Genomic DNA, 25,167 nt, shown 5'->3' with positions numbered 1-25,167 from the left:
TGTTGGAAGGTAAACCTTCGGCCCAGTCTGAGGTCCAGAGCACTCTGGAGAAGCTTTTTGTCCAGGATATCCCTGTACTTGGCCGCATTCATCTTTCCCTCGATTGCAACCAGTCGTCCTGTCCCTGCAGCTGAAAAATACCCCCACAGCATGATGCTGCTACCACCATGCTTCACTGTTGGGACTGTATTGGATAGGTGATCAGCAGTGCCTGATTTTCTCCACACATACCGCTTGGAATTAAGGCCAAAAAGTTCTATTTTGGTCTCATCAGACCAGAGAATCTTATTTCTCACCATCTTGGAGTCCTTCAGGTGTTTTTTAGCAAACTCCATGCGGGCTTTCATGTGTCTTACACTGAGGAGAGGCTTCCGTCGGGCCACTCTGCCATAAAGCCCCGACTGGTGGAGGGCTGCAGTGATGGTTGACTTTCTACAACTTTCTCCCATCTCCTGACTGCATCTCTGGAGCTCAGCCACAGTGGTCTTTGGGTTCTTCTTTATCTCTCTCACCAAGGCTCTTCTCCCCTGATAGCTCAGTTTGGCCGGACGGCCAGCTCTAGGAAGGGTTCTGGTCGTCCCAAACGTCTTCCATTTGAGGATTATGGAGGCCACTGTGCTCTTAGGAACCTTAAGTGCAGCAGAAATCTTTTTGTAACCTTGGCCAGATCTGTGCCTTGCCACAATTCTGTCTCTGAGCTCTTCAGGCAGTTCCTTTGACCTCATGATTCTCATTTGCTCTGACATGCATTGTGATCTGGAAGGTCTTATATAGACAGGTATGTGACTTTCCTAATCAAGTCCAATCAGTATAATCAAACACAGCTGGACTCAAATGAAGGTGTAGAACCATCTCAAGGATGATCAGAAGAAATGGAAAGCACCTGAGTTAAATATATGAGTGTCACAGCAAAGGGTCTGAATACTTAGGACCATGTGATATTTCAGTTTTTCTTTTTTAATAAATCTGCAACAATGTCAACAATGCTGTGTTTTTCTGTCAGTATGGGGTGCTATGTGTACATTCATGAGGAAGAAGAATGAACTTAAATGATTTTAGCAAATGGCTGCAATATAACAAAGAGTGAAAAATTTAAGGGGGTCTGAATAGTTTCCGTACCCACTGTGTATATATATATATATATATATTGTGAGGGATTAGCTCGGTGGTAGGCGTATGGGTGACCCCTTTGGGGGGGGGTCGGCACACAGGGAGATAGCCGAGGAGTGGTTGAAAACAATAGTTTGGTTTATTAGGTCAATTTCTTCAAACAAGTGCATGCAGCAAAACATCAAAATAAAATAAAACAAAATAAATCCTTGCCTCTGTGGGCGGCTACCTTCTCACAGCTGGAACCTGCCTAAGAAGTCTTCCCAACCTACTGTTGGGCCGACACTGCTGATCCTACAGCAGACACTCAAATGTCCATTTGTTTGCTTTTCACACAGCACAAACATTGTCCATTGAACATGTCCCTTTGTTTTCTTTCACACAGAAACACTTCGTCTTCTCACCTTTGAGACGTCTTCACTCGTTTTTACCCTCCTGAGCGCACACCGCTTCAGGAGGTCTTCCCCATGCTCACAGCTTTCAGGGGGCACACAGGACTGTCCTCTACCCACATGGCGTCAGGATGCAGCCGTTTGTCTGCCTTCCTCTCCCAGCCCACACGGCGACAGGAGGCAGCACTCAATAGATTTTCTCTGGACAAATTATAGAGGCCTTGATCTCCTCATTCTGAACAGCTGAAGGCCTTTCAACTTCTTTACACCTTCCTGCTGCCTTTGGCAGCCGACACCCTATAATAATTAGTGAACTTTTCAAAGCAGGTGGGAATGTGTCTCCTCTCAGTGACTACATTCCCAGATTTACCTGACTTCCTGTCACATACCCCCCCCTCTTGTTTCAACCCTAGGGTTGGGACACATATTTCCAGGCACGCATGTGTCAGGCACTGCTGACTCACTGATAAGCCTCCTATTATCCTCAAGCTTCCGGATGAAACTGTTTTGTCATCTTCATTGACGGATTTCTCATAAATGCCACACAGTTTGTCTCTCATCTCATATACACATTCTTCAACTGCATTTTTGGCATCATTTTGCTCCTTCTCGTTTCTGTCATCTTCATTGACAGCTTTCTCATAAATGTCAGACAGCTTGTCCCTCATAACCGTCTGTCCAATCCACCATGGAGGACCGTGATCCATAGGCAACTCAATTGGGCTAGTCTTAATGTCTTCAACATTCTTAAGACGCCTCTCTCTGCAATCCATAAATGTTTTCCACAAAACTTTGAGAACCTTTGCTTCACTAAGCTTTGTTCCAAGTAGGGACTCTTGACATCCCTCTGTGACTTGAGTTGCCTCTCCATACAGCTGTACACAATCATTGACTTTTTGTTGTAAAAGGGAATGATCTTGCTTCTTGAGCTTTGCTTGCTCTAAGATGCTGTGCAGAGGATTTTCCAATTGAGACAACAGGCTGTCACACATTTCTTCAAAGTGACCCCTGTTCCTTTTCCCAGAGACATCAATATCATTCACCAAACATTTCATATTCATAGGCAGATCTGAAGCATTTGCACTCATCAACTTCTTAAACTTTTCGCCCTCCTGAGCGAGTCGCAGTAACGGCCTACTATTTGATTTGATATTGAGTTTATATTTCTTGCCAAACTCTTCACAGAAGAAGCCAACCAGAACATCATCAACTTTCCTTCCACCAACATAGGGGTCAAAGGCAACAACACAGTTGAACCCAGCGATCTGGGTGGTATCCATTATAGACCTCCTCTCTGCATCAGTGAAGAAGCATGGAACTGCAACACATTCTTTTACAGGTTTCTTCAATGCACTTTCTGCTGAACTATTTGACCGCTCAAAGTCACCTAGTTCCTTTTCTCTATCTGAATTCCACATGGAATGCATCTCAAGATCACGATCAAACTTCTGCCACCCGTCTTTCACCAGTTCCATTTTGGAAACACTCCCTGAAAGGCACTTATTCATTTGCTTCACGTTTTCACCAACAGCCTTAGTTTTCTCCACTAGGTGGCGTTTGCTTTTTTCTCCCAGATTTATATCACTTGCTTTAGTTTTCTCCGCTTTAGTTTTCTCCACTAGGTTTTCAGCCTGAACTGAGAAATCATCACATTTCTTACACAACTCTTTTGTTTGCTGAAGCTCTAATGATACATTTTCCAATGCTTGAAGTTTTTGAAGGAACGGTTTATTCCAAAGGGGTGATTCAAGCCACGTGTCATCACATTTCTGAGGCTCACTCAGGACAGACCCCAAAACACTGATCCTTTTAAAAACTGCATCAGGCACACTATCCCCTCTTTGGGACAGATCCTCTGTTGCCTGGAATTCCTCTTCCAGTTCCTGCAACGGAATCTTCATCTCTTCTACTTGCTGTTCTAAGGCTCGCTTAGATTTTTCTAGCTCCTGAACGCTTTTCACAACATCATCCTTGGAGCTGACCAAATCTTCCATTTCTGTACACAGCTGTTGGTTAACTCTTTCTAGTTCAACCTTACACTCTAGAGCTTCCTCCAAAGAGCGAGCCAAGAACAGGGCTTTGCTCTCGTTATCACGCACCTCCGTTTCTGCACGGGCGCGTTCTTCTGCATATTTTGCAGACACAGTCTTCTCTTCACCAAGCATCTGATCAAACTTCTTTTTCACATCTTCAACACACTGTAATGACCCAACGCTTTCTTCCATGCGTTTTTTCATATCCGCTATCTGAGCTTGCAATGTTGCGACTTGCTCTGATAGGTTTTTCTTTGCTTCCGCCTCCTCTTTTAATTGTTCCAGGAAGCCATTTTTCTCATCTTCCATTTGTTTGAGCTTTGTGCTAAAACTCAGCCTTTGACACCTCTCTTCCTGTAAGAGTTCCTGCGTGTCTTGCAGCTGCGATTCCAAGATAGAAAAATCTTCCGCAATTTCTCTAGATTTGCTGTCTGCTTGAGAAAGCTGATTTGTAACATTGTCCAACTCAACCTGCAGTCGGTTTGCCTTCTCTGACAGCTTAGCACACAATCGGTCACCTTCTGACACCTTGACTTGCGATTCCAGAAGCTGTGCCTCTACTTTTTCCCTCTTATGTTCACAATCTTCTTTTCCCTGCATAAGAGCCTTCACCTCATTGGCTAGTTTCTGGGAATGAGACTGTAATTCTGCCACACAGGCTTCTTTCTCCTTTAACTGCTGCTGGAAACGTTGGGCTTCACCTTTCCAACTTTCACAGTCTGCACGTAATTCATCTACCACATTGCTCAAAGTGGTGAGCTCATACACAGTACTCAGTAATTTAGCCTCTCTTTCACTTTTCTCGTTGTCGCTGAGAGACAATGTCGTTTTCAGAGCGACATTCTGTTCCTGCGACTCCTGCAGGTCTATTTTTGTAACTTCCAAACACTGAAGACTTTTTTCCAGCTGATTACGCAACTCCAACATTTCACACATACTTTGCTCCTGCAAAGTCTTAACTTCAATTTCCTTCTCCATAAGGATGGTATCTTTCTCCTTTATAGTGTCTTGACGTTTTTGCAACTCGACCAAAAGAAGAGCAGTGGTTTCTTCCCACTGTGACACATGAGACTTGAGTAGTTCATTCGTTTCCTGCAAGTTTCTATGCTCCATCTTAAGCAATTCCACGGCTTGTTCCTTTTCTTCCATTTTCCGTTGCAAGGCATCCAACTCAGCCCTGCACACATACTCGGTTTTCTCCAAACCGATGGTCTCCATTGGCTGCTGGCGTCTCTGTTTCCAGCCTGCCATGCTCTCTTGGTGAGCCTTTTGTTGAGCTGCAAAGCTCCGCTGTTTCAGCATCTCCCCCATTTTGAGTTTACTTTTCATCTGAGCACACTGCGTCTCCATAGCAGTTTCATCAGTGTTGCTAGGGACAACACCCTTCCTCTTTAGTAGACTCTCTTTAGGCATGGATGGGGCTGGTTCAGACGGTAGCATCCCCTCCATCCATAGAATCCGGTCTCTCATTTCATCTATCTTTGCATTTTTCAGGCGTTTGGATCGCCCCATCTTCAATAACTCCACAAATTTTTCACAGTCCAGCAAAAAATTTTCAGACCACTGTCTCTTTAACACATGTAGTTTTTCTCTCTCTTGCAAGATCTCTTTTCCTGCACACACAGTTTGTGCAGTCACTTGCACCAGACACAACAAAGTTCATCAAATAATTTTGAGACCGCTGTCTCTTTAAAACACTTTTTTTTTTTTCTGTCAGGATCTTCTCTCCTGCACACATAGATTGTGCAATCTCATGCACCAGATAAAGTTCATCAAACATTTGCACTTCCTTGCAGGGATCTTGCTGCTTCTGCCTGCATCCTCCACCATATGTGAGGGATTAGCTTGGTGGTAGGCGTATGGGTGACCCCTTTGGGGGGGGGTCGGCACACAGGGAGATAGCCGAGGAGTGGTTGAAAACAATAGTTTGGTTTATTAGGTCAATTTCTTCAAACAAGTGCATGCAGCAAAACATCAAAATAAAATAAAACAAAATAAATCCTTGCCTCTGTGGGCGGCTACCTTCTCACAGCTGGAACCTGCCTAAGAAGTCTTCCCAACCTACTGTTGGGCCGACACTGCTGATCCTACAGCAGACACTCAAATGTCCATTTGTTTGCTTTTCACACAGCACAAACATTGTCCATTGAACATGTCCCTTTGTTTTCTTTCACACAGAAACACTTCGTCTTCTCACCTTTGAGACGTCTTCACTCGTTTTTACCCTCCTGAGCGCACACCGCTTCAGGAGGTCTTACCCATGCTCACAGCTTTCAGGGGGCACACAGGACTGTCCTCTACCCACATGGCGTCAGGATGCAGCCGTTTGTCTGCCTTCCTCTCCCAGCCCACACGGCGACAGGAGGCAGCACTCAATAGATTTTCTCTGGACAAATTATAGAGGCCTTGATCTCCTCATTCTGAACAGCTGAAGGCCTTTCAACTTCTTTACACCTTCCTGCTGCCTTTGGCAGCCGACACCCTATAATAATTAGTGAACTTTTCAAAGCAGGTGGGAATGTGTCTCCTCTCAGTGACTACATTCCCAGATTTACCTGACTTCCTGTCACAATATATATATATATATATATATATATATATATATATATATATATATCTACCACATTTTCAACTGCCAGGCACTGGTATTTATTAGGTTATTTTTTAAAAAAAATTTTAATCATATATATATATATATATATATATATATATATATGTGGGCGCAAATAAGTAAAGAAATGAACTGCCAGGCAGTGGTATTTATTAGGTGATGTTTTTTTTTTTTTTTTTTTTTTTAATCATTTATATATATGCAAAGACATGTCTGGGGCAACAGCTTCAACATATTACCGAAAACTCCAACATCCAACAATATACACCGTCGCATGCGCAGTTGCGTTGAAAAATCTTGCAGAATAATCCAACCGGCGCATGCGCAGTTGCGGCACAGTGTTCCCCACTGTGCACGGGCATTGACAAGCTCCATTGATAATCTCGTACTCGCGGCGGAAGTGACGAGTCCGGTTGAAACTTTCGGCAAGTTGAAAAAATCGGCAGTACACCGTATCACAGGAATAGCAAAGTGTTCCTATTGGGTACTGGAAGGGGGGGGGGGGAGCAGAAAATCTGAAAGCGTTTACTGCAATCAGTTACAAAATCATTTCTATATTTTTGTAAGATGGACTGGAAAGAGATAACGTTCTTTTATTGGAAAGAGAGTAAGGCCTGATGCACTCAGGGCATTTTTACAGCTGCTTTTAGGTCAGTCAGGTTTTTTTTTTTCAGCTTAACCACTTCCATTACGGGCGATTTCTGGCACTCCGCTCCTACATGTAAAAATCATCATTTATATGCTAGAAAATTACTCGAAACCCCCAAACATTATATATATATATTTTTTAGCAGAGACCCTCTGGAATAAAATGGCGGTGATTGCATTTTTCATGTCACATGGCATTTGCGCAGTAATTTTTCAAACGCATTAAAAAAATAATTAGGAATTAAAAAAAAAAAACAGTAAAGTTAGCCCAATTTTTTTGTATAATGTGAAAGATGATGTTACGCAGAGTAAATAGATACCTAACATGTCATGCTTTAAAATTGCGCACACTCGTGGAGTAATGCCAAACTTTGGTATGTAAAAATCTCTATAGGCAACGTTTTACAATTTTTTACAGCCTACCAGAAGGTCCTGGGCTAGAATTATTGCTCTTGCTCTAACATTCACGGCGATACGTCACATGTTTGGATTGAACGCAGTTTACATATGTGGCTGCAATGAAGGCATGTGTTCACTTCTGCGTTCAAGCAAGCAGGGACAGGGGCAATTTAAATTTTTTTTTATTTATTTTATTTTTACACTTTCCCTTAAATTTTTTATTTATTTTTTGATCACTTTTATTCCTATTACAAGGAATGTAAACATCCCTTCTAATAGGATTAATGAATGACAGGTCCTCTTTCTAGGGAGATCTGGGGCCAATAAGACCTCAGATCTCTCCTACAGGCTAGAAAGCCTGAAATATGACCTCATGCACACACAGGCTTTTAGGAGCTGTAAGTGGCATAGGCGTTTTCAAGCTGTAAAAAAACCCAGGGCCAGTGCGTTCCTTAGCTGTAGCGTTAAGCTGTAAAAACGCCTGACACTGCTAAAGGCTGCTTAACGCCACATACAGCATTAGGCCACGTCAGATGTTTTTAAGCTGTAGTAGTTGGATTTGAGGTTGGAAAATAGAAGAGGGCAGAGAAAGGCTGCAAAACGCTAACACTGCGAAACGTGGCTAAAACGTGCATTGAAACCAATAAAAAAACACTTCTAAAAGCACGTTTTTACAGCTGCTTTTTCCTGGCGTCAGAACTGGCTTTGCAGCTCTATTTTTCAAATACCCTGTGTGCATGAGGCCCACAGTGCCTTGCAAAAGTATTCACCCCCTTGCCATTTTTCGTGTTTTGTTGTCTCACAACCTGAAATTAACATGGATTGTTTGAGGATTTGCATCATTTAATTTACAGAACATGCCCACAACTTTGAAGATGTTTTTTTTTTTTTTCATTGTGAAGCAAACAACAAATAGGACAAAATAACAGAAAAAGTCAATGTGCATAACTATTCACCCCTCTAAAGTCAATACTTTGTAGAGCCACCTTTTGCGGCAATCACAGCTCCAAGTCGCTTTGGATAAGTCTCTATGAGCTTGCCACATCTTACCACTGGGATTTTTGCCCATTCCTCCTTGCAAAACTGCTCCAGCTCCTTCAAGTTGGATGGGTTGTATTTGTGAACAGCAATCTAAGTCTGACCACAGATTTTCTATTGGATTGAGCTCTGGGCTTTGACTAGGCCATTCCAACACATTTACATGTTTCCCCTTAAACCGCTCAAGTGTTGCTTTAGCAGTGTGTTTGGGGTCATTGTCCTGCTGGAAGGTGAACCTCCGTCCTAGCCTCAAATCACGCACGGGGTGGTACAGGTTTTTCTCAAGTATATCCCTGTATTTAGCACCATCCATCTTTCCTTCAACTCTGACCAGTTTCCCAGTCCTGGCTGCTGAAAAACATCTCCACAGCATGATGCTGCTACCACCATGTTTCACTGTGGGGATGGTGTTCTTTGGGTGATGTGATGTGTTGGGTTTGCGCCAGACATGTTGGCTGAAAAGTTCAATTTTAGTCTCTTTAGACCAGAGCACCTTCCTCCATACATTTTGGGAGTCTCCCACATGCCTTTTCCAAACTCAAAACGTGCCATTTTGTTTTTTTGCTGAAAGTAATGGCTTTCTTCTGGGCACTCGGCCAAAAAGCCCAACTCTATGGAGCGTACGGCTTATTGTCCTCCTATGTACAGATACTCCAGTCTCTGCTGTGGAACTCTGCAGCTCCTCCAGGGTTACCTTAGGTCTCTGTGCTGCCTCTCTGATTAATGCCCTCCTTGCCCAGTCCGTGAGTTTTGGTGGGCGGCCGTCTCTTCTCTTGGCAGGTTTGCTGTTGTGCCATGTCCTTTCCATTTTGTTATGATAGATTTGATGGTACTCCTGGGGATCGATCAAAGATTTGGATATTTTTTTAAAACCTAACCCTGACTTGTACTTCTCAACAACATTGTCCCTTACTTGTTTGGAGGGTTCCTTGGTCTTCATGGCAGTGGTTGGTTAGTGGTGCCTCTTGCTTAGGTGTTGCAGCCTCTGGGGCCTTCCAAAAAAGGTGTGTATATGTAATGACAGATCATGTGACACTTAGATTGCACACAGGTGGACATCAGTTCACTAATTATGAGACTTCTGAAGATAATCGGGTTGCACCAGAGCTTTTTATGGGCTTCATAAGAAAGGGGGTGAATACATACGAACATGCCAATTTTCTATTTCTAAGAAATAGTTTTATGTATATATTATACTCATTTCACTTCACCCACTTAGACTATTGTGTTCTGATCCATCACATAAGATTCAGATTAACAAAACATTGAACTTAAGGCTTTAATGTAACAAAATAGATAAAAAGTCAAGGGGGGTGAATACTTTGGCAAGGCACTGTAAAAAATAAGAGAAAAAAAATTGTTTTCTTTTTAAAGTAAAACTCCAGGCACAAAACAAAAACCTCCTGCAGTAGGGTCCCTGCACTGCTAGGTATAGTTCACCTTTATGGAAATAAAAAACGTATACCGCGCTCTGTGGAAACAAATTCTATACAAATGACAAAGCAGCAGCATACCATGTGATATAAAAACAAAAAATAAGAAAGTTGTGCTAATATCTCATAAATAACCAAAGAGGGGTTGACAACCTCTCACACATGAATGCAAACATTGAAAAAGTAGAAAACAAAAAGTGGCAAATGTAAATAAAAATAGTTCCGCAGAAGTCTAAATTGATAGAGTCCAACCGTGTAGTCAATAAAAACACGCATGCCACATATATCTTATGACCTGGTAGCTAGGACCTGAAGCCCTTCAACAATTGGCCGCACGCAAGGCTTACCAAAAGGAGCTGAACATCCACTAAAGATAGGTCAATCAGGCATAAGATAAGATATATATAAGACTCACCCAAGCTCTACCGCCATATAAATTATGTAAAGACAGAGTGTCGGTGCTCAGGCCAACCAGTCCACTGTAGATAAATCCAACAAAAAGCTGGCAACTCGGTGCTTCTTCTTAAAAGATCCTTTATTGATCCACAACAGCAAATACAATGTCCATAGACACGCGTTTCGGCCTCAGTCTTCCTCATAGCTATGAGGAAGGCTGAGGCCGAAACATGTTAGAATCTATAGACAATGTATTTACTGTTGTGCATCAATGAAGAATCTTTTAAGAAGAGGCACCGAGTTGGCGGCTTTTTGTTGGATTTATCATAAAATAAGATAATCTCCTCTGTTCACCATAGGCGATTCTTTTTTTGTTTACAAACTTTTTATTTGGAATAAAATGGTGGTACAAAGAACATTATATATCAACAAGCATGGTATTACAAACAGATTATTATCACGGTACAAAAGATAGGATATATAGTCTAATAACAGAATCATTGTAGTTGTCATTTAGATAAAAATAGAAGAAATATTTAGTGGTTGGTGTCACAGTATATTGTATATTTCTAACGGCATCTTTACTCAAAGTAATTTAAAGCAAAGGATCAACATCTTATCAAAATTGTTATTATCTGAATTAAATTGGTTTGAATAGAATTTCCGCATGTTTAAACCAGGGGTCCCATTTATTGTCATAGAAGTGGGTAGAGTTGTAAAGAGTGTGAAAGATTTTTACCATGAGGCTGATTGCATTAATTCTTGTTTTGAGTTGGGAAGAGGGAAACGATACGGATTTCCAGTGTACTGCTATCAACCAGTGTATAGCAACACTTATTGTATGCACTAGCCTCATAAGAGGGATGGATAGGTTTGTAATGGAAGTGAATAGAAGACAATTAGATAAATTAAGAGTAATAGGAGTATCGGAGATAGTGGAAGCAAGTTTTTCTAATTGATGCCAAATGTTGGCTATCTTTCCACTTTCCCAGAAGATGTGTGTGAAGGAACCTGCAGAATCACAACCTCTAAAGTAGTGGCGGCCGGCCCATAGGGGGCGCAGGGGCGCTGCCCCCCCCCCCCCCCAAAAAAAGAAAAAAAAGATTAAAAAAAAAAATTTTTGCCCACAAGGGTGCGCCCACCTCATTGGTGCCTATGTGGGGTGGGGTTTTCCACCCGCAGAGGCGCCGAGAGGCGGCCTTCTGGGGCGTAACTGTAGCGCAGAGCACTGCGCTACACCCACCCCCTTTTGGAGCCCGCTCCATTGGTGCCTATGGGGGGTGGGGTTTTCCACCCGCAGAGGCGCCAAATGGCAGCCTTCTGGGGCGTAACTGTAGCGCAGAGCACAGCGCTACACCACCCCCCTTTTGTGATGTCTTGGATCATGATTGGTCCAGACTCCAGCCTGAACCAATCATGATTAAGGACATCCATGCTGACCTCGTTGGGGGCGGTGCCGGTGCGTGCATAAGTCACTCACCGTCACCGCCCGGTCAGCTTCCCGCCGCCGCCGGGAGCCGAGCAGAAGAGGACGGACGTCGGAGTCGCGAGGAGGGGGAGAAGCCGCCGCCGGGAGCCGAGCCGTCGCCAGGTAAGTGTCTCAGCCAGGGAAGTGCTGACTCGTCACCTGTGCCATGCCTATTTCATCACCTGTGCCATGCCTGTACCATCTGTGCCATGCCTATTCCATCATCTGTGCCATGCATATACCATCATCTGTGCCATGCCTATTCTATCACCTGTGCCATGCCTGTACCATCTGTGCCATGCCTATTCCATCACCTGTGCCATGCATATACCATCACCTGTGCCATGCCTGTACCATCTGTGCCATGCCTATTCCATCACCTGTGCCATGCATATACCATCACCTGTGCCATGCCTATTCTATCACCTGTGCCATGCCTGTACCATCTGTGCCATGCCTATTCCATCACCTGTGCCATGACCTTACCATCACCTGTGCCATGCCTATTCCATCACCTGTGCCATGCCTGTACCATCTGTGCCATGCATATTCCATCACCTGTGCCATGCCTATACCATCTGTGCCATGCCTATTCCATCACCTGTGCCATGCCTGTACCATCTGTGCCATGCCTATTCCATCACCTGTGCCATGACCTTACCATCACCTGTGCCATGCCTATTCCATCACCTGTGCCATGCCTGTACCATCTGTGCCATGCATATTCCATCACCTGTGCCATGCCTATACCATCTGTGCCATGCCTATTCCATCACCTGTGCCATGCCTGTACCATCTGTGCCCTGCCTATACCATCACCTGTGCCATGCCTGTACCATCTGTGCCATGCCTATTCCATCACCTGTGCCATGTCTATACCATCATCTGTGCCATGCCTATTCTATCACCTGTGCCATGCCTATTCCATCACCTGTGCCATGACCTTACCATCACCTGTGCCATGCCTCTTCCATCACCTTTGCCATGCCTGTGCCATCTGTGCCATGCCTATTCCATCACCTGTGCCATGCCTATACCATCTGTGCCATGCCTATTCCATCACCTGTGCCATGCCTGTACCATCTGTGCCATGCCTATTCCATCACCTGTGCCATGACCTTACCATCACCTGTGCAATGCCTATTCCATCACCTGTGCCATGCCTGTACCATCTGTGCCATGCCTATTCCATCACCTGTGCCATGCCTATACCATCTGTGCCATGCCTATTCCATCACCTGTGCCATGCCTGTACCATCTGTGCCCTGCCTATACCATCACCTGTGCCATGCCTGTACCATCTGTGCCATGCCTATTCCATCACCTGTGCCATGCCTATACCATCATCTGTGCCATGCCTATTCTATCACCTGTGCCATGCCTATACCATCTGTGCCATGCCTATTCCATCACCTGTGCCATGACCTTACCATCACCTGTGCCATACCTATTCCATCACCTGTGCCATGCCTGTGCCATCTGTGCCATGCCTTTTCCATCACCTGTGCCATGCCTATACCATCTGTGCCATGCCTATTCCATCACCTGTTCCATGCCTGTACCATCTGTGCCATGCCTATTCCATCACCTGTGCCATGCCTGTACCATCTGTGCCATGCCTATTCCATCACCTGTGCCATGCCTATACCATCTGTGCCATGCCTATTCCATCACCTGTGCCATGCCTGTACCATCTGTGCCCTGCCGATACCATCACCTGTGCCATGCCTGTACCATCACCTGTGCCATGCCTGTACCATCACCTGTGCCATGCCTATACCATCTGTGCCATGCCTGTACCATCACCTGTGCCATGCCTGTACCATCACCTGTGCAATGCCTATTCCATCACTTGTGCCATGCCTATTCCATCACCTGTGCCATGCCTATTCCATCACCTGTGCCATGCCTATACCATCACCTGCGCCATGCCGATTCCATCACCTGCGCCATGCCGATTCCATCACCTGTGCCATACCTATTCCATCACCTGTGCCATGCCTATACCATCATCTGTGCCATGCCTATACCATCATCTGTGCCATGCCTATTCCATCACCTGTGCCATGCCTATACCATCTGTGCCATGCCTATTCCATCACCTGTGCCATGCCTATACCATCATCTGTGCCATGCCTATTCTATCACCTGTGCCATGCCTATACCATCTGTGCCATGCCTATTCCATCACCTGTGCCGTGACCTTACCATCACCTGTGCCATGCCTATTCTATCACCTGTGCCATGCCTGTACCATCTGTGCCATGCCTATTCCATCACCTGTGCCATGCCTATACCATCTGTGCCATGCCTATTCCATCACCTGTGCCATGCCTGTACCATCTGTGCCCTGCCTATACCATCACCTGTGCCATGCCTGTACCATCTGTGCCATGCCTATTCCATCACCTGTGCCATGCCTGTACCATCACCTGTGCCATGCCTGTACCATCACCTGTGCCATGCCTGTACCATCACCTGTGCCATGCCTGTACCATCACCTGTGCCATGCCTATTCCATCACCTGTGCCATGCCTATTCCATCACCTGTGCCATGCCTATACCATCATCTGTGCCATGCCTATTCCATCACCTGTGCCATGACCTTACCATCACCTGTGCCATGCCTATTCCATCATTCCATCCATCATGGAACCGCCGCCATCCGAGGAAGGTGTCTGCGTGGGTCAGGATTACAAACAATGGGCTTTCTTCATCCTTCTTTTGGATTGACTGTCCCTGTTACAAGCACGGACGGCGTACTACAATAGGGAGGTCTGACTCCTATGTCCTTATTGCATATGCGTGATACCATTAACAGCTCCTAGATAAGGCTGGATTTACAAACCAGCTTGTCCTCAAATTAGCCTATTACCAAAGAAAGCATTTACTGATATTCGTCATCCAGCTGGATCTCACCTGCAATCCCAGCACCTTCCTCGTTAAACTTAGGTTGTGGGCTCATTAACCTTTCCCACTGAATTACTTCAAATGTACAGAAACATGAGTTAAGCTCCCGACGAAGCTTTGTATAGAAGCGAAACATGTTGAGCATTGTATATATCTACCTTCCACCATTTGAATATAACGTCATGGGACCCTGACGGACGACAGCTGCTTTCCCTGTCACCGATCATAAGGCCCATTATGTGATGTAGTAGGACATAACATTTTCATAACAAATCTATATACTCAATTGTTACATCTGTTTATGATTGTGGTCCTCTGTATATGAGGTACATGTACTCATGCACCTATATATACATATTTTCTTTTTCTTTTTTTCTGTTTTGATTTGTTGTTTCGATTTTAATGATTTTTCAATAAATTGTGATTTTTAAACAAATTGTGCCTATAAAGTCCTTGCCTGACCAATCCAAACAATTTTCCATGTATCAGCAGACACCTCCTTCCAACTGTTCTTGGAATATTAGTTGAATCGACTAGTTTGGAATACTTTAGCCTATTGCTTCCCTTTTCCTACCAAGCCTGGCATCAGGGGTGTCTTTGACCTTCCCCCAGTTTAGGATGGCCACAGATGGCAAGATGTCTCATTAAAGATGCTTGGTGGCGAGACATCCGCCCAAATATCTACAACTTGCACATACCAAAATCTGCCACATTTTGAAGCAAAGAAAACTTGGTTCTCCATAAAAATTGGAACGTCCAGTTATTAATAAAGTGATCTTCAACAATGTTAGAAAATATCTGTGTAATAAAGTGTAACAATATTTATCTCCAAAATTTAGAGGTGCTCCCTAAAAGAAAAAAACCCTTCTGTGCAACTCAAGGATTGGGATTCATGTCCAAATCCATTGTGTGCCCTTCTTGAGAAATAGATGGTCATCCTTAGTTTGTAGATATGGGTTAATAATAAAGATGGGGGATGTACTCGTGACCACCTCATTACACTAACTTTTTTATTTTTATTTTTATTTTTTTTTCAATAAAAAGCTTTATTGAAAGTATTCAAACAAACATATGCATCAATATAACAAAGCATATGAAAACATGTCCAATACAAAGTGTGTGGATGAATGATAGAAATCGGTTTCATCTCCAAATTTGACAAGATTAAATAAAGTGACTGTTTAAAGAAGCCAATTTCGGATGAGTGAAACCTGAACATAAACCAGGGTCTGGAGGGCCAAAGCCCAATCCAGCGGCTAGGTAGCCGTAACTAAGTGAGAAAGAAGAGAAGAGGAGGAAAGTACAAGAAGTAAAGTGAATGAAGGGGATAGGCAAGGGTAGGGTAGGGTAGGACCTAAGGAGGTGAGACCAGAATAGGCCGGAGGTTATTTGCCTCTTGAGTAACTGTTATTTGTTATTTATGTCGTGAGCTAAATAGTCAGAAAGTATTTTCGTGGCTAACGTGTAGTAAGGGTCATGTAATCATCAGACAAGGTAAATTCAATCCAAGGACGCCAAGTTTTATGGAAAGCTGAGTCATTTTCCTTTTTAATAGCTATGATTTCTTCCATCTCATAAAAAGTTTTCACTCTATCAAGCCATTCTTTTGTGGAAGGTTTCCTTTGTGAGTTCCAGTGGAGGGGTATGACCGCCTTGGCTGCGTTAAGCAAATGTCTGGAAAGAGAGTGTTTATATCTTTTATTTTTTTTTTTTTTCTCAAATTATTTCTTTATTTCTTTAAGTTCAGTTACATATACACTGTATTCAATACATTCCAACTTTCACAGTTACAAATTATACAATATTCAGTTCAACTCAAAAAGAGCCATAGCCTTCCTTAAACATTCTATAGCCGAACATTTCAACTTTCACGATTACAAATTTCAAAATATTCGGTTCGACTCAAAAGTGACCATAGTCTTCTTTAGGCATTCTATAACCAAACCCAAATCTCCCATTTCAATCCTTTTCCCTCTCTCCCCTCCTCCCCACCTCCAAAAAAAAAAAAAAAAAAAAAAATTTTTCTCTTTTCTCTTCCTTCTCTCTTCCTCTTCCCTCTCCCCCTCTCTTAAATTTCCCCTCCCCTCTCTCCTCATCTCCCGAACCCTCTCCTTATACTTATTTATCTATTATATCTAATTCTTTCTCTGTATTTTAAAGTTGTCCTTCTCCTGAGTTTACGTAATCTATCCATTGTTTCCATTTCTTCTCATATTTATCAGTTTGTTGGCGGGCGGAAAAGACCAAGCTTTCCAAGTTATTTATTTCCTCCACTTTCCTGAACCACGTAATTATGTTAGGTGGCTCAGTCTCTTTCCACCTGAGAGGAATACATGTCCTGGCTGCATTTATTAAATGTGGTATAATAGATTTATTATAATTTTGTATCGGTATGCTAGAGACGTGGAGCAGAAACAAAGCCGGTTCTTTGGGGATATAACTTTTCGTAATTTTCTGTATTATCTTCAAAATCTGTTCCCAGTACATTTCTAATTTAGGACATGCCCAGAATATATGAAGCATTGTGCCTCTCTCTGTCCCACATCTCCAGCATCGATCTGTGTTTGCTATAGAAATTTTATTCATTTTAACCGGAGTATAATACCACCTGGAAAAAATTTTATAATTCATTTCTTGAATTCTAGCACACATTGAGGTAGCAAATACTGACTTAATTATTTGTTTTTCTTGTTCTGGTGAGAAAGTAATACCCATTTCCCTTTCCCACTCCCTCAAGAAAGGGAATTTATGCTGTACCACTGATGTCATTAACAAGGAGTACATTTTGGATATAGTATGTTCCAGTATTCCATTTTGGGTACATATTTTTTCATAGGGTGTTACCTCTTTATCTCCCTGAGGGGGGGCTTTCAATGTTCCCAGAAAGTGACGTAACTGAAAAGCCCTCCATGAGTCTAGGCCAAAATGGCCTGACCCATCTGTTAACTCATCCATGGTCACCCATCCTGTGTCTGAGCGGAAATCAAGAATCTGAAAGATTCCCCTTTCTGCTAAAGCCTTAAACTTCCTGTCTTGACACCCTGGCTCAAAGAGGGGGTTCCCCAGGACCGGGTATAGTAAGGAATTCTCCCGTATAAGATTGTCTTGTTTAAATATTTTTGCGCATATTTTAATCGTGTTTCCTATAACAGGGTGATTCTTAATAGCTGTTGGCAAGTTCTTATGACACCAGGGGGCTCTTTTCAGTGATACCTCACATTGTGCCTGCTCTATGTTCGGCCATAACTTATATTCTCTATGGCGACACCAATCAATCATTCTGCCTAATTGAACGGCATGATAATATCTCTTCATATTCGGAATCGCCAGCCCCCCATCTGTTTTAAATTTAAATAAATATTTCTTCCCTACCCTGGGGCGTTTTGATTTCCAAATAAAATCCATTATCATGGTTTCAATCTGGGACAAGTATCGAGGTGGAATGTGGATGGGAAGTGCCTGGAAAATATACAGAAGTTTTGGTAAAACACTCATTTTAATTATATTGCACCTTCCCATCCATGAATGCATTCCTCCTTTCCACTTTTGTAATAATGCATTTATGGATTTTGATAGGGGAATGAAATTCATCTTAAACAATTGTGAGATTTTTGAAGTAATTAACGTCCCTAGATATTTTAAAGCAGTCTTTGTCCAATTCAACTTAAAATTTGCCCTTAATTGTTGTTGAAGTGTCCCTGCTAATTCTATTCCCATTGTTTCGGATTTAATAAAGTTTATCTTCATATTAGATTGAGTTCCGTACTTCCCTAGTTCGGTCAATAAATTAGGAAGTGATATAACTGGCTTTGTAATCGAAAATAGAACGTCGTCGGCGTACGCAGATAATTTATATTGGTCCTTCCCCACTTTGATACCCGAAATGTCTGGGTTCATTCGGATTCTACACAGGAACGGTTCTAATGATAATACGAACAGGAGCGGGGACAGGGGACATCCCTGTCTCGTTCCGTTTGTAATTAAAAACTCTGTAGAAAGAATTCCATTTACTTTTACTTTTGCTGAGGGGGTTGAGTAACTCTGTTTTATCCATCTTAACATTTTTTCCCCTATTCCTATGTAACGAAGGACTACGAACATGTACTCCCACCGTACCCTATCGAACGCTTTCTCTGCGTCGGTGTTAAGTAGAACGGTTGGTATTTTATTTTGGTGGATTATATGTAATAGACTCAGCAACTTGGTCGTATTGTCCCTCGCCTCACGGCTTGGGACAAATCCCACCTGATCCAGATGGATCAATTTCGTCAAATATTTCTGTAGTCTAACTGCTAAGATCTTTGTGAAAATTTTAAAATCCGTGTTCAACAGGGAAATTGGTCTGTAACTTTTACACGAGGTGGGGTCTTTACCCTCCTTGGGGATTACCGAAATATGCGCATGTATAGTTTCCTTGGGGATTGTTTTCCCTGCCCCCCACGCGTTAAACATGTCTTTCATGAATTCTTTCAGGTATGGAATTAGTTTCTTATAATCATGAATCGTAAACCCGTCAGGTCCCGGCGCCTTCCCAACTTTCGTATTTTTTATAGTCTCCATTATCTCTGTTAATGTAATTGGTGACTCAAGTATCTTACTCTCCTCTTCAGACAGCTGGGGCATTTGTGAGATTTGTACGTACTCCTCCATTTGAGATTGTGGGGTTATGGGGGTTTTTAAATTATATAATGTTTCATAATATTTTTTGAATTCCTGAGTTATCTGTTTAGGGTATGTGAGTTTCTGTCCTGCATCCGTTACTAAATGTGGAATATAAGTTGTCAAGTTTTGATCTCTAAGTGATTTTGCTAATAACTTCCCACATTTATCCCCTGATTCATATGTGATCCTTTTGGTTTTTTGAATTGCTGCTTTAACTCTAAAGGCTAGAAGTTCGTTGATGTCCCTTCTTATCTTCAGAAGTTCTGCCTTTCCCTCCTCTGACGGTGCATGTTTATGTTTCGCTTCTACTTTATTTAGCAGTTGGAGTAACTGTTCTAGTTGTTTAGTTCGTTGTTTTTTAATCCTAGCCCCGTGCTTAATGAAAATACCTCTTATAACTGCTTTATGCGCTTCCCATATTATCCCTGGGTCTGAATCTACAATAGTATTGGTTAAAAAAAAAATTCCATTTCTGATTCAACTTCTGTCATTGTCACCTGGTCTTGTAGAAGGTTTTCATTCAATCTCCACGTTGTTTCTCTCCTTTCTCTTTTGTCTGGTAAATCGTAAGTTATTGTAATTGGGGCATGGTCTGACCAAGTTGCTGAGCCCATCACTATGTCTTTTATTGCATGTAATTGATTGTGTGGGATTAAGAAGTAATCTATGCGGGAATATTGTTGATGTAAAGAGGAATAGAATGAGTAATCTCTTTCTCTTGGGTGCATTATACGCCATGCGTCTATTAATTGTCCCTCTTGTAGTGTCTTAGCGAACTGCTTTCTTACTCTAGGCGGAATTGATGATATGCCCCTTGATGTGTCTTCTGAAGGGATCAAGGGTATATTCATATCCCCCCCTATTATTAAATGGCCCTCTCTGAAGTCATTAAGTGTATCCATGCTCCTCCTCAAGAAGCAATCCTGTTTTACATTTGGGACATACATGTTAACTAGTGTAACTATGGTCTCTCTTATAGTCCCTTTCACAAACAGATAGCGTCCATTTGGGTCGCTCATAATTTGGGTACATTTCCAAGGTATGTTCCTTGATAGAAGGATGGATACGCCCTTTGACTTTGCCTCCCAGTTGGTAGAGTGGTATACTATGGGGAAGGAGTTATTACCAAGCTTTGGACATTTGTCCTCTCTGAAGTGTGTCTCCTGCACCATTGCAATATCTACCCTAGATCTATTCAGCTCGTCCAGCAAGATTCTCCTTTTCTCTGGAGTGTTCAGGCCTTTTGCATTAATGGATAAAATTCTTATGTTTTCCATCGCTCAAAAGGCGAGGAGTGGAAGAGAGAGAGGGGAGAAGAAAAAAAAAAAAAAAAAAAAGGCCCCAAAAAAAAAAAAAAAAAAAGGTTAAAAAAAAAAAAAAAAAAAAACCCCCCAAAAAAAAAGGATTAAATTTAAGGAGGGCAGGGGGGGAGAAGGGGAGGTACCCTCTTGGCCTCTCAACTTTAGAGAGGTCACTAAATAGCTTTACGCTGGGTAGCTCATCCAAACTATGTTGGTTCTATGAGCTATTTCCTAAATGGGGTTATGGTTGGATTGGATTAGAGAATACCACTCTCCCTTCCCTCTCCCAAACACCGACACTGATCATTTCCATAATCTTCGGCATGTCTAAATTCGTTCCTTTTTTTTCTATCTACTTCTCCCGGCCTGTTTTTCTCCCGACCTCCCTCTGTATCCCAGCAAAAGGAGGAGGGGGGAAATTGGAAATAAGCATTACGTTGCGCCTATGCCCCCGGGGACAAAAAAAAAAAAAAAAGAGGAAAACAAAGCCCTTGATAGTAAAAAGAGAGAGAAGTGGGGGCTACTAAGTTTAATATGAAAATGAAAGGGGTCTATGTATTACCCCCAATCTACTCCGTTCCCCTCTTCCCTACTATAATGTCCCCTTCATTCCATATACTGTTTCCGATACCTACCACGCCCTCTATTGGCTTATCAACATACTGGTCTCGAGGAAAAATAAAAAAAAAAAAAAAAAAAAAAAAAAAAAGAAAAAACCAGGGTAAGGGGGTCCCATTTCTATCCCCTCTTAAAAATCATACAGTCAATCAAATCTTGACTTAAGCAATTTAATGGCCGTTCGCCTACGATCCACACAAAGAAAAAAAAAGGGGGGGAAAAAGGAGACAGAGCCCTCGATAGTCAAAGAAAAGAGAAAAAGGAGCCAAATAAATTTAATTTGTAAATGATAGAGGTCTGTATCTTACCCCCAGTCTATTCCGATCCCCTCTTCCCTAATACAATATCCCCTAACTCCAGGCACTGTTTCCAGTGCCTGTCACGCCCTTTACTGGTTTATTAACATGCTGGTCACAAAAACAAACAAAAAGAAAAAACAAAAAACAGAAAGGGGGAAGGAGAAGGGAAGGAGAGGGGGTGAACTCCTCTGTCCCCTCTCCCCCCCCTCCTCCCCACCCCACCTCCACTCTCACTATGCTACAACTGTCACCCCCTCTCCCCCCCTACAAGATCTTCAAACCTATCTGTAGTTATTTGATTCTTTCAACACCCTTCACACTTTCTGAAAAATATCTGTAATATACTACTGTCCCAGGGGCATAAAAAAAAAAAAAAAAAAAAAAGAGAGGTGACCTTCCTTCTCTCTCCGTGATCTTCACCCTTCTTAGGGACCCAGAAAAAATGGTCCTTTAGGCATATGTGTTCCATATGTATTCCAAAAGAAAACCCGTGATGCTATTCGTGAATCAATTTTACAACAATTTGCAATATAATAAATGTGCAGGCAGCTCCCTGCTGTCTTACCCCACCTACTTCAATTAGATCATCTACTCATTGTGTGCTCAAAAAAAGAAATTAGTATGTAGCTTCACACAACCCAAACCAAAAAAAAAAAAAAAAATGTTATACAACAAACTAAAACACAGACCCTTCATATCCCATAAGGGCCCCCTACACTCTCCACACTCGTGATTCGTGACTCTTGTGCTCTATTAAAGTAAATACAACAAAAAAAAGAAACAAACAACACACCAAAAAAAAAAAAAAAAAAACCCTCTTTTTCAAATGTTTTTAAAAAAAAAAAAATATGTATCAAATTCACTGGGAATAAATTTTATACGAGGGTGTGAAGGGGCGAATGTCTCTTGGTCCCTATCGTGGGAAGGGGTTTATATTGAAAAATATATATAAAGAATAAAAAAAAAAAAAAAAAAAAAAAAAAGGGAAGAAAAAAAAAAGAACCCAGAAAAAAAAAAAAAAAAAAAAAAGAGTCCCTGGGGTGACATTCCTACATCATTTTTCATTTCCGCTCTTTCCTTCAGTTTGATCCTCCAGTCTCTCGAGCCTCTTGGGTCCGTGCTTTTCTATTTCTGTTTCCATTCATCCCCCCCTTGAGGGGGTTCCAGTTTAAATACCCCATTTTCCTAGGGTCAATTGCGCACCAGTCCTCCACCCGGACAGGTTCAGTACCAAGAAATTCAAATAAACTGGGTAGAGCTGTCGGGGTGCGCAGAACAAACATGTCTCTTTCTTTGAAAAAGGTTACCGCCAGCGGGTAACCCCATCTATATCTAAAGCCCAGCTGCTTGGCTCTATCCAGTACTGGCCGTAGTAGTGATCTACGATATAAAGTATTTTTAGACAGGTCCGGGAGTATTTTTATTTTAGTCCCTGCGATTTCGATTATGCCTATATCCCAGGCTTTGCGAAGGATCTCCTCTTTTTGTGTATAATGATGGATCTTGCATACAATATCACGAGGTCTGCTAGGGTCTATATGTCTGTACCCTGCTACTCTGTGGACCCTGTCTATTTCCAAGGGGGCCGCAGGGTGGGAGGTAGGGGCAAGCACTTTTAAAAAAATGTCTCTCACCTTCTCCTGCAGGTTTTCCCCTTCCACTTCTGGTACACCTCTCAGCTTTAAATTCCCTCTGCGGCTCCGATCTTCTGAGTCCTCAATACGAAGCTGCATATTAATAGTGAGCTCTAGAAGTGTCTCTGTGGTTCTCTTTACATCAGCCACTTGATCTTTTACACGTATGGTTTCCGCTTCATTTGAGGTAACTTTGTCGGTCAGTTGGGTCATATCCTTGCGGAGCTCCTGTATGTCTCGCTGGTGTGTTTCCTCAATCCTCAAGATCAGAGCTTCAATCTCTGTTTTTGTCGGCAGAGCTTTCAGTAAGTCCTTAATTTCTGGGTTACTACTCTCCTGCTGGTTACCGAGGACTGCTTCGGCTTCTCTCCCCATCTCCACAAGGTTTGCTGGGCTCTCTTCCGGCAGCTTTTCTCCTTTCTCTGCTCGCTGCTGCACGCTCTGTTTGGACTGTGCACCCCCACGCGCCGCCGCCATCTTTGTTACAGGTGCTCCGGGAAGGTAATTTTGAAAGTATCGCTGGATACCGCCGTCCGACTTCCTCTGTGGCTGGCGCCTGTCCGCCACTGGTCGTTCGCTGGTCGAGCGAGTTACTGGGCGATTCCTGGCCGTGTTAGTCGTTAGCATGCCGCTAAAGCTGTGCCGTGTCGGATAGGTCCGGGAGAGGGGTTAGCGGGAGCTCCTTCTCACACGTCCTCACATCTCGTCCTCTCCAGGCCACTCCCCGTTTATATCTTTTATAAGAAAAGTTGTGTAAATGTAAAAGACAGTAGGCAGCATCTAAGGTGAGAGAAGTTTTGGTGATGTTTTTAATGAGATGAATAACCTCATTCCAAAACTTTTGGATAACTGTGCAGGACCACCATAAATGCAAGAATGTTCCTCTTTCTTTTAAACACCTCCAGCAGTTGTCGGAGATCTGCGGAGACCACACCTTTAATCGCACTGGGGTGAGATACCATTGCGTCAGTATTTTAAAGGAGGTTTCTTGAACTTTGGTGCTCAGGGAACACTTGTGTGTGAAAACGCAAGCTTTCTCCCAGTTCTTGTTAGAAATGCTGCAATTGAGGTCTCTCTCCCAGGTCAATTTGTGTTTATCTAGTGACCCCCTCAGAGTCTGAGACAGCCATTTATAAGCCAGTGATGTGGTTTTGGTACAGGGTGTTTGGCCAACGCAGATCTCCTCTAATGCCGTCGGAGGAGTGTTCAATTGAAACTTGTATTTTGAGTTTCGTATGAAATCATGCAGTTGCATATAATTCCAAAATGAGACGTTATATCCCTTAGGTTGTTGCTTATTAAATTCATCAAAAGAGAGTAAACATGATCGCTTTAAGCAGTCCTTCACACGCAGCTGTGAGTGTAATATTTGTGTATTTGAAGTCTTTGTTCTGAAATCCAGACCTGGTACAAAGTCAGGGTTATTTGTAATGGGGGTCATAATCCCGTATTTAGTTACAAGATGGTGTTTATGTGCTATACGGTTTAAGATAGCCAGTGTGGTGGATATCAAGGGATGTTTCCTGACTTCAGGAGGGTAGTTACAAGGATTGGACCAAATTAGATTGTGAACGGGAAACTTTGAACAGCTCTTTTCCAACTCTACCCAGTCTTTTTGGTGGGAATGGCAATGCCAATCCACAACCCTAGTGATGTAAGTGGCTTGATAGTACCTGGAACAGTTTGGTAGGCCAATGCCCCCATTAGGCTTGGAGCACTGCAAGGTCTGTAGGTTAATTCTAGGTCTTTTCATAGCCCACAGAAATTGCCTTTGGATAGTGAGTAACTTGCGGAAGAAGCTATTGGGAATTGTGATCGGTAACGCGTGGAACAGGTATAGTAAACGTGGCAAAATAACCATCTTCAGGATAGCTGCCCTCCCGAACCATGAGAAGTTCTTGGAGTTCCAGCTTTTGAGATCCTTACAAATGGTCGACAACAAAGGAGTAAAGTTAGTTTCAAAAATAGTCTCAATTTTGGGAGTCAGATGTATTCCTAAATACTTTAATGAGTGGGGTTCCCATTTGTAAGGACAGTTGTTGCGAGTGAGCGATTTGATGCTATCCGATAAAGAAACATCCAACGCTTCAGACTTGGAATGGTTGACTTTAAAATTGGAAAGAAATCTGAATTTTTGAAACTGGAGATTTAAGTTAGGTATAGATATATGGGGCTGGGTGATATAGAACAAAAGATCATCTGCATAAGCAGAGAC

The 25,167-nt window shown here is 42.7% G+C and overlaps 1 protein-coding gene and 1 long non-coding RNA gene across 2 annotated transcripts in view; one reads left to right on the top strand and one right to left on the bottom strand.

The window, feature by feature from the left end:
• LOC309568303 (leukocyte receptor cluster member 8 homolog) overlaps positions 1-23,579 on the bottom strand; it is a gene marked incomplete at both ends in the record, with an annotated part of 58,851 nt that extends 35,272 nt beyond the window's left edge. Inside the window, one exon of the mRNA XM_082273971.1 lies at positions 22,953-23,579. Within this exon, the coding sequence (XP_082130097.1) occupies positions 22,953-23,579 (627 nt within the window). The remainder of the gene's footprint in view (positions 1-22,952) is intronic.
• The window catches only part of LOC309568633, a 119,816-nt gene that overhangs the window by 37,676 nt on the left and 56,973 nt on the right, over positions 1-25,167 (top strand). The window lies entirely within an intron of this gene.

Source organism: Pelophylax lessonae (assembly GCF_965119305.1).
Source record: "Pelophylax lessonae genome assembly, chromosome: 12".
Taxonomy (NCBI): domain Eukaryota; kingdom Metazoa; phylum Chordata; class Amphibia; order Anura; family Ranidae; genus Pelophylax; species Pelophylax lessonae.
This window is presented reverse-complemented; position numbering and strand designations above follow the sequence as displayed.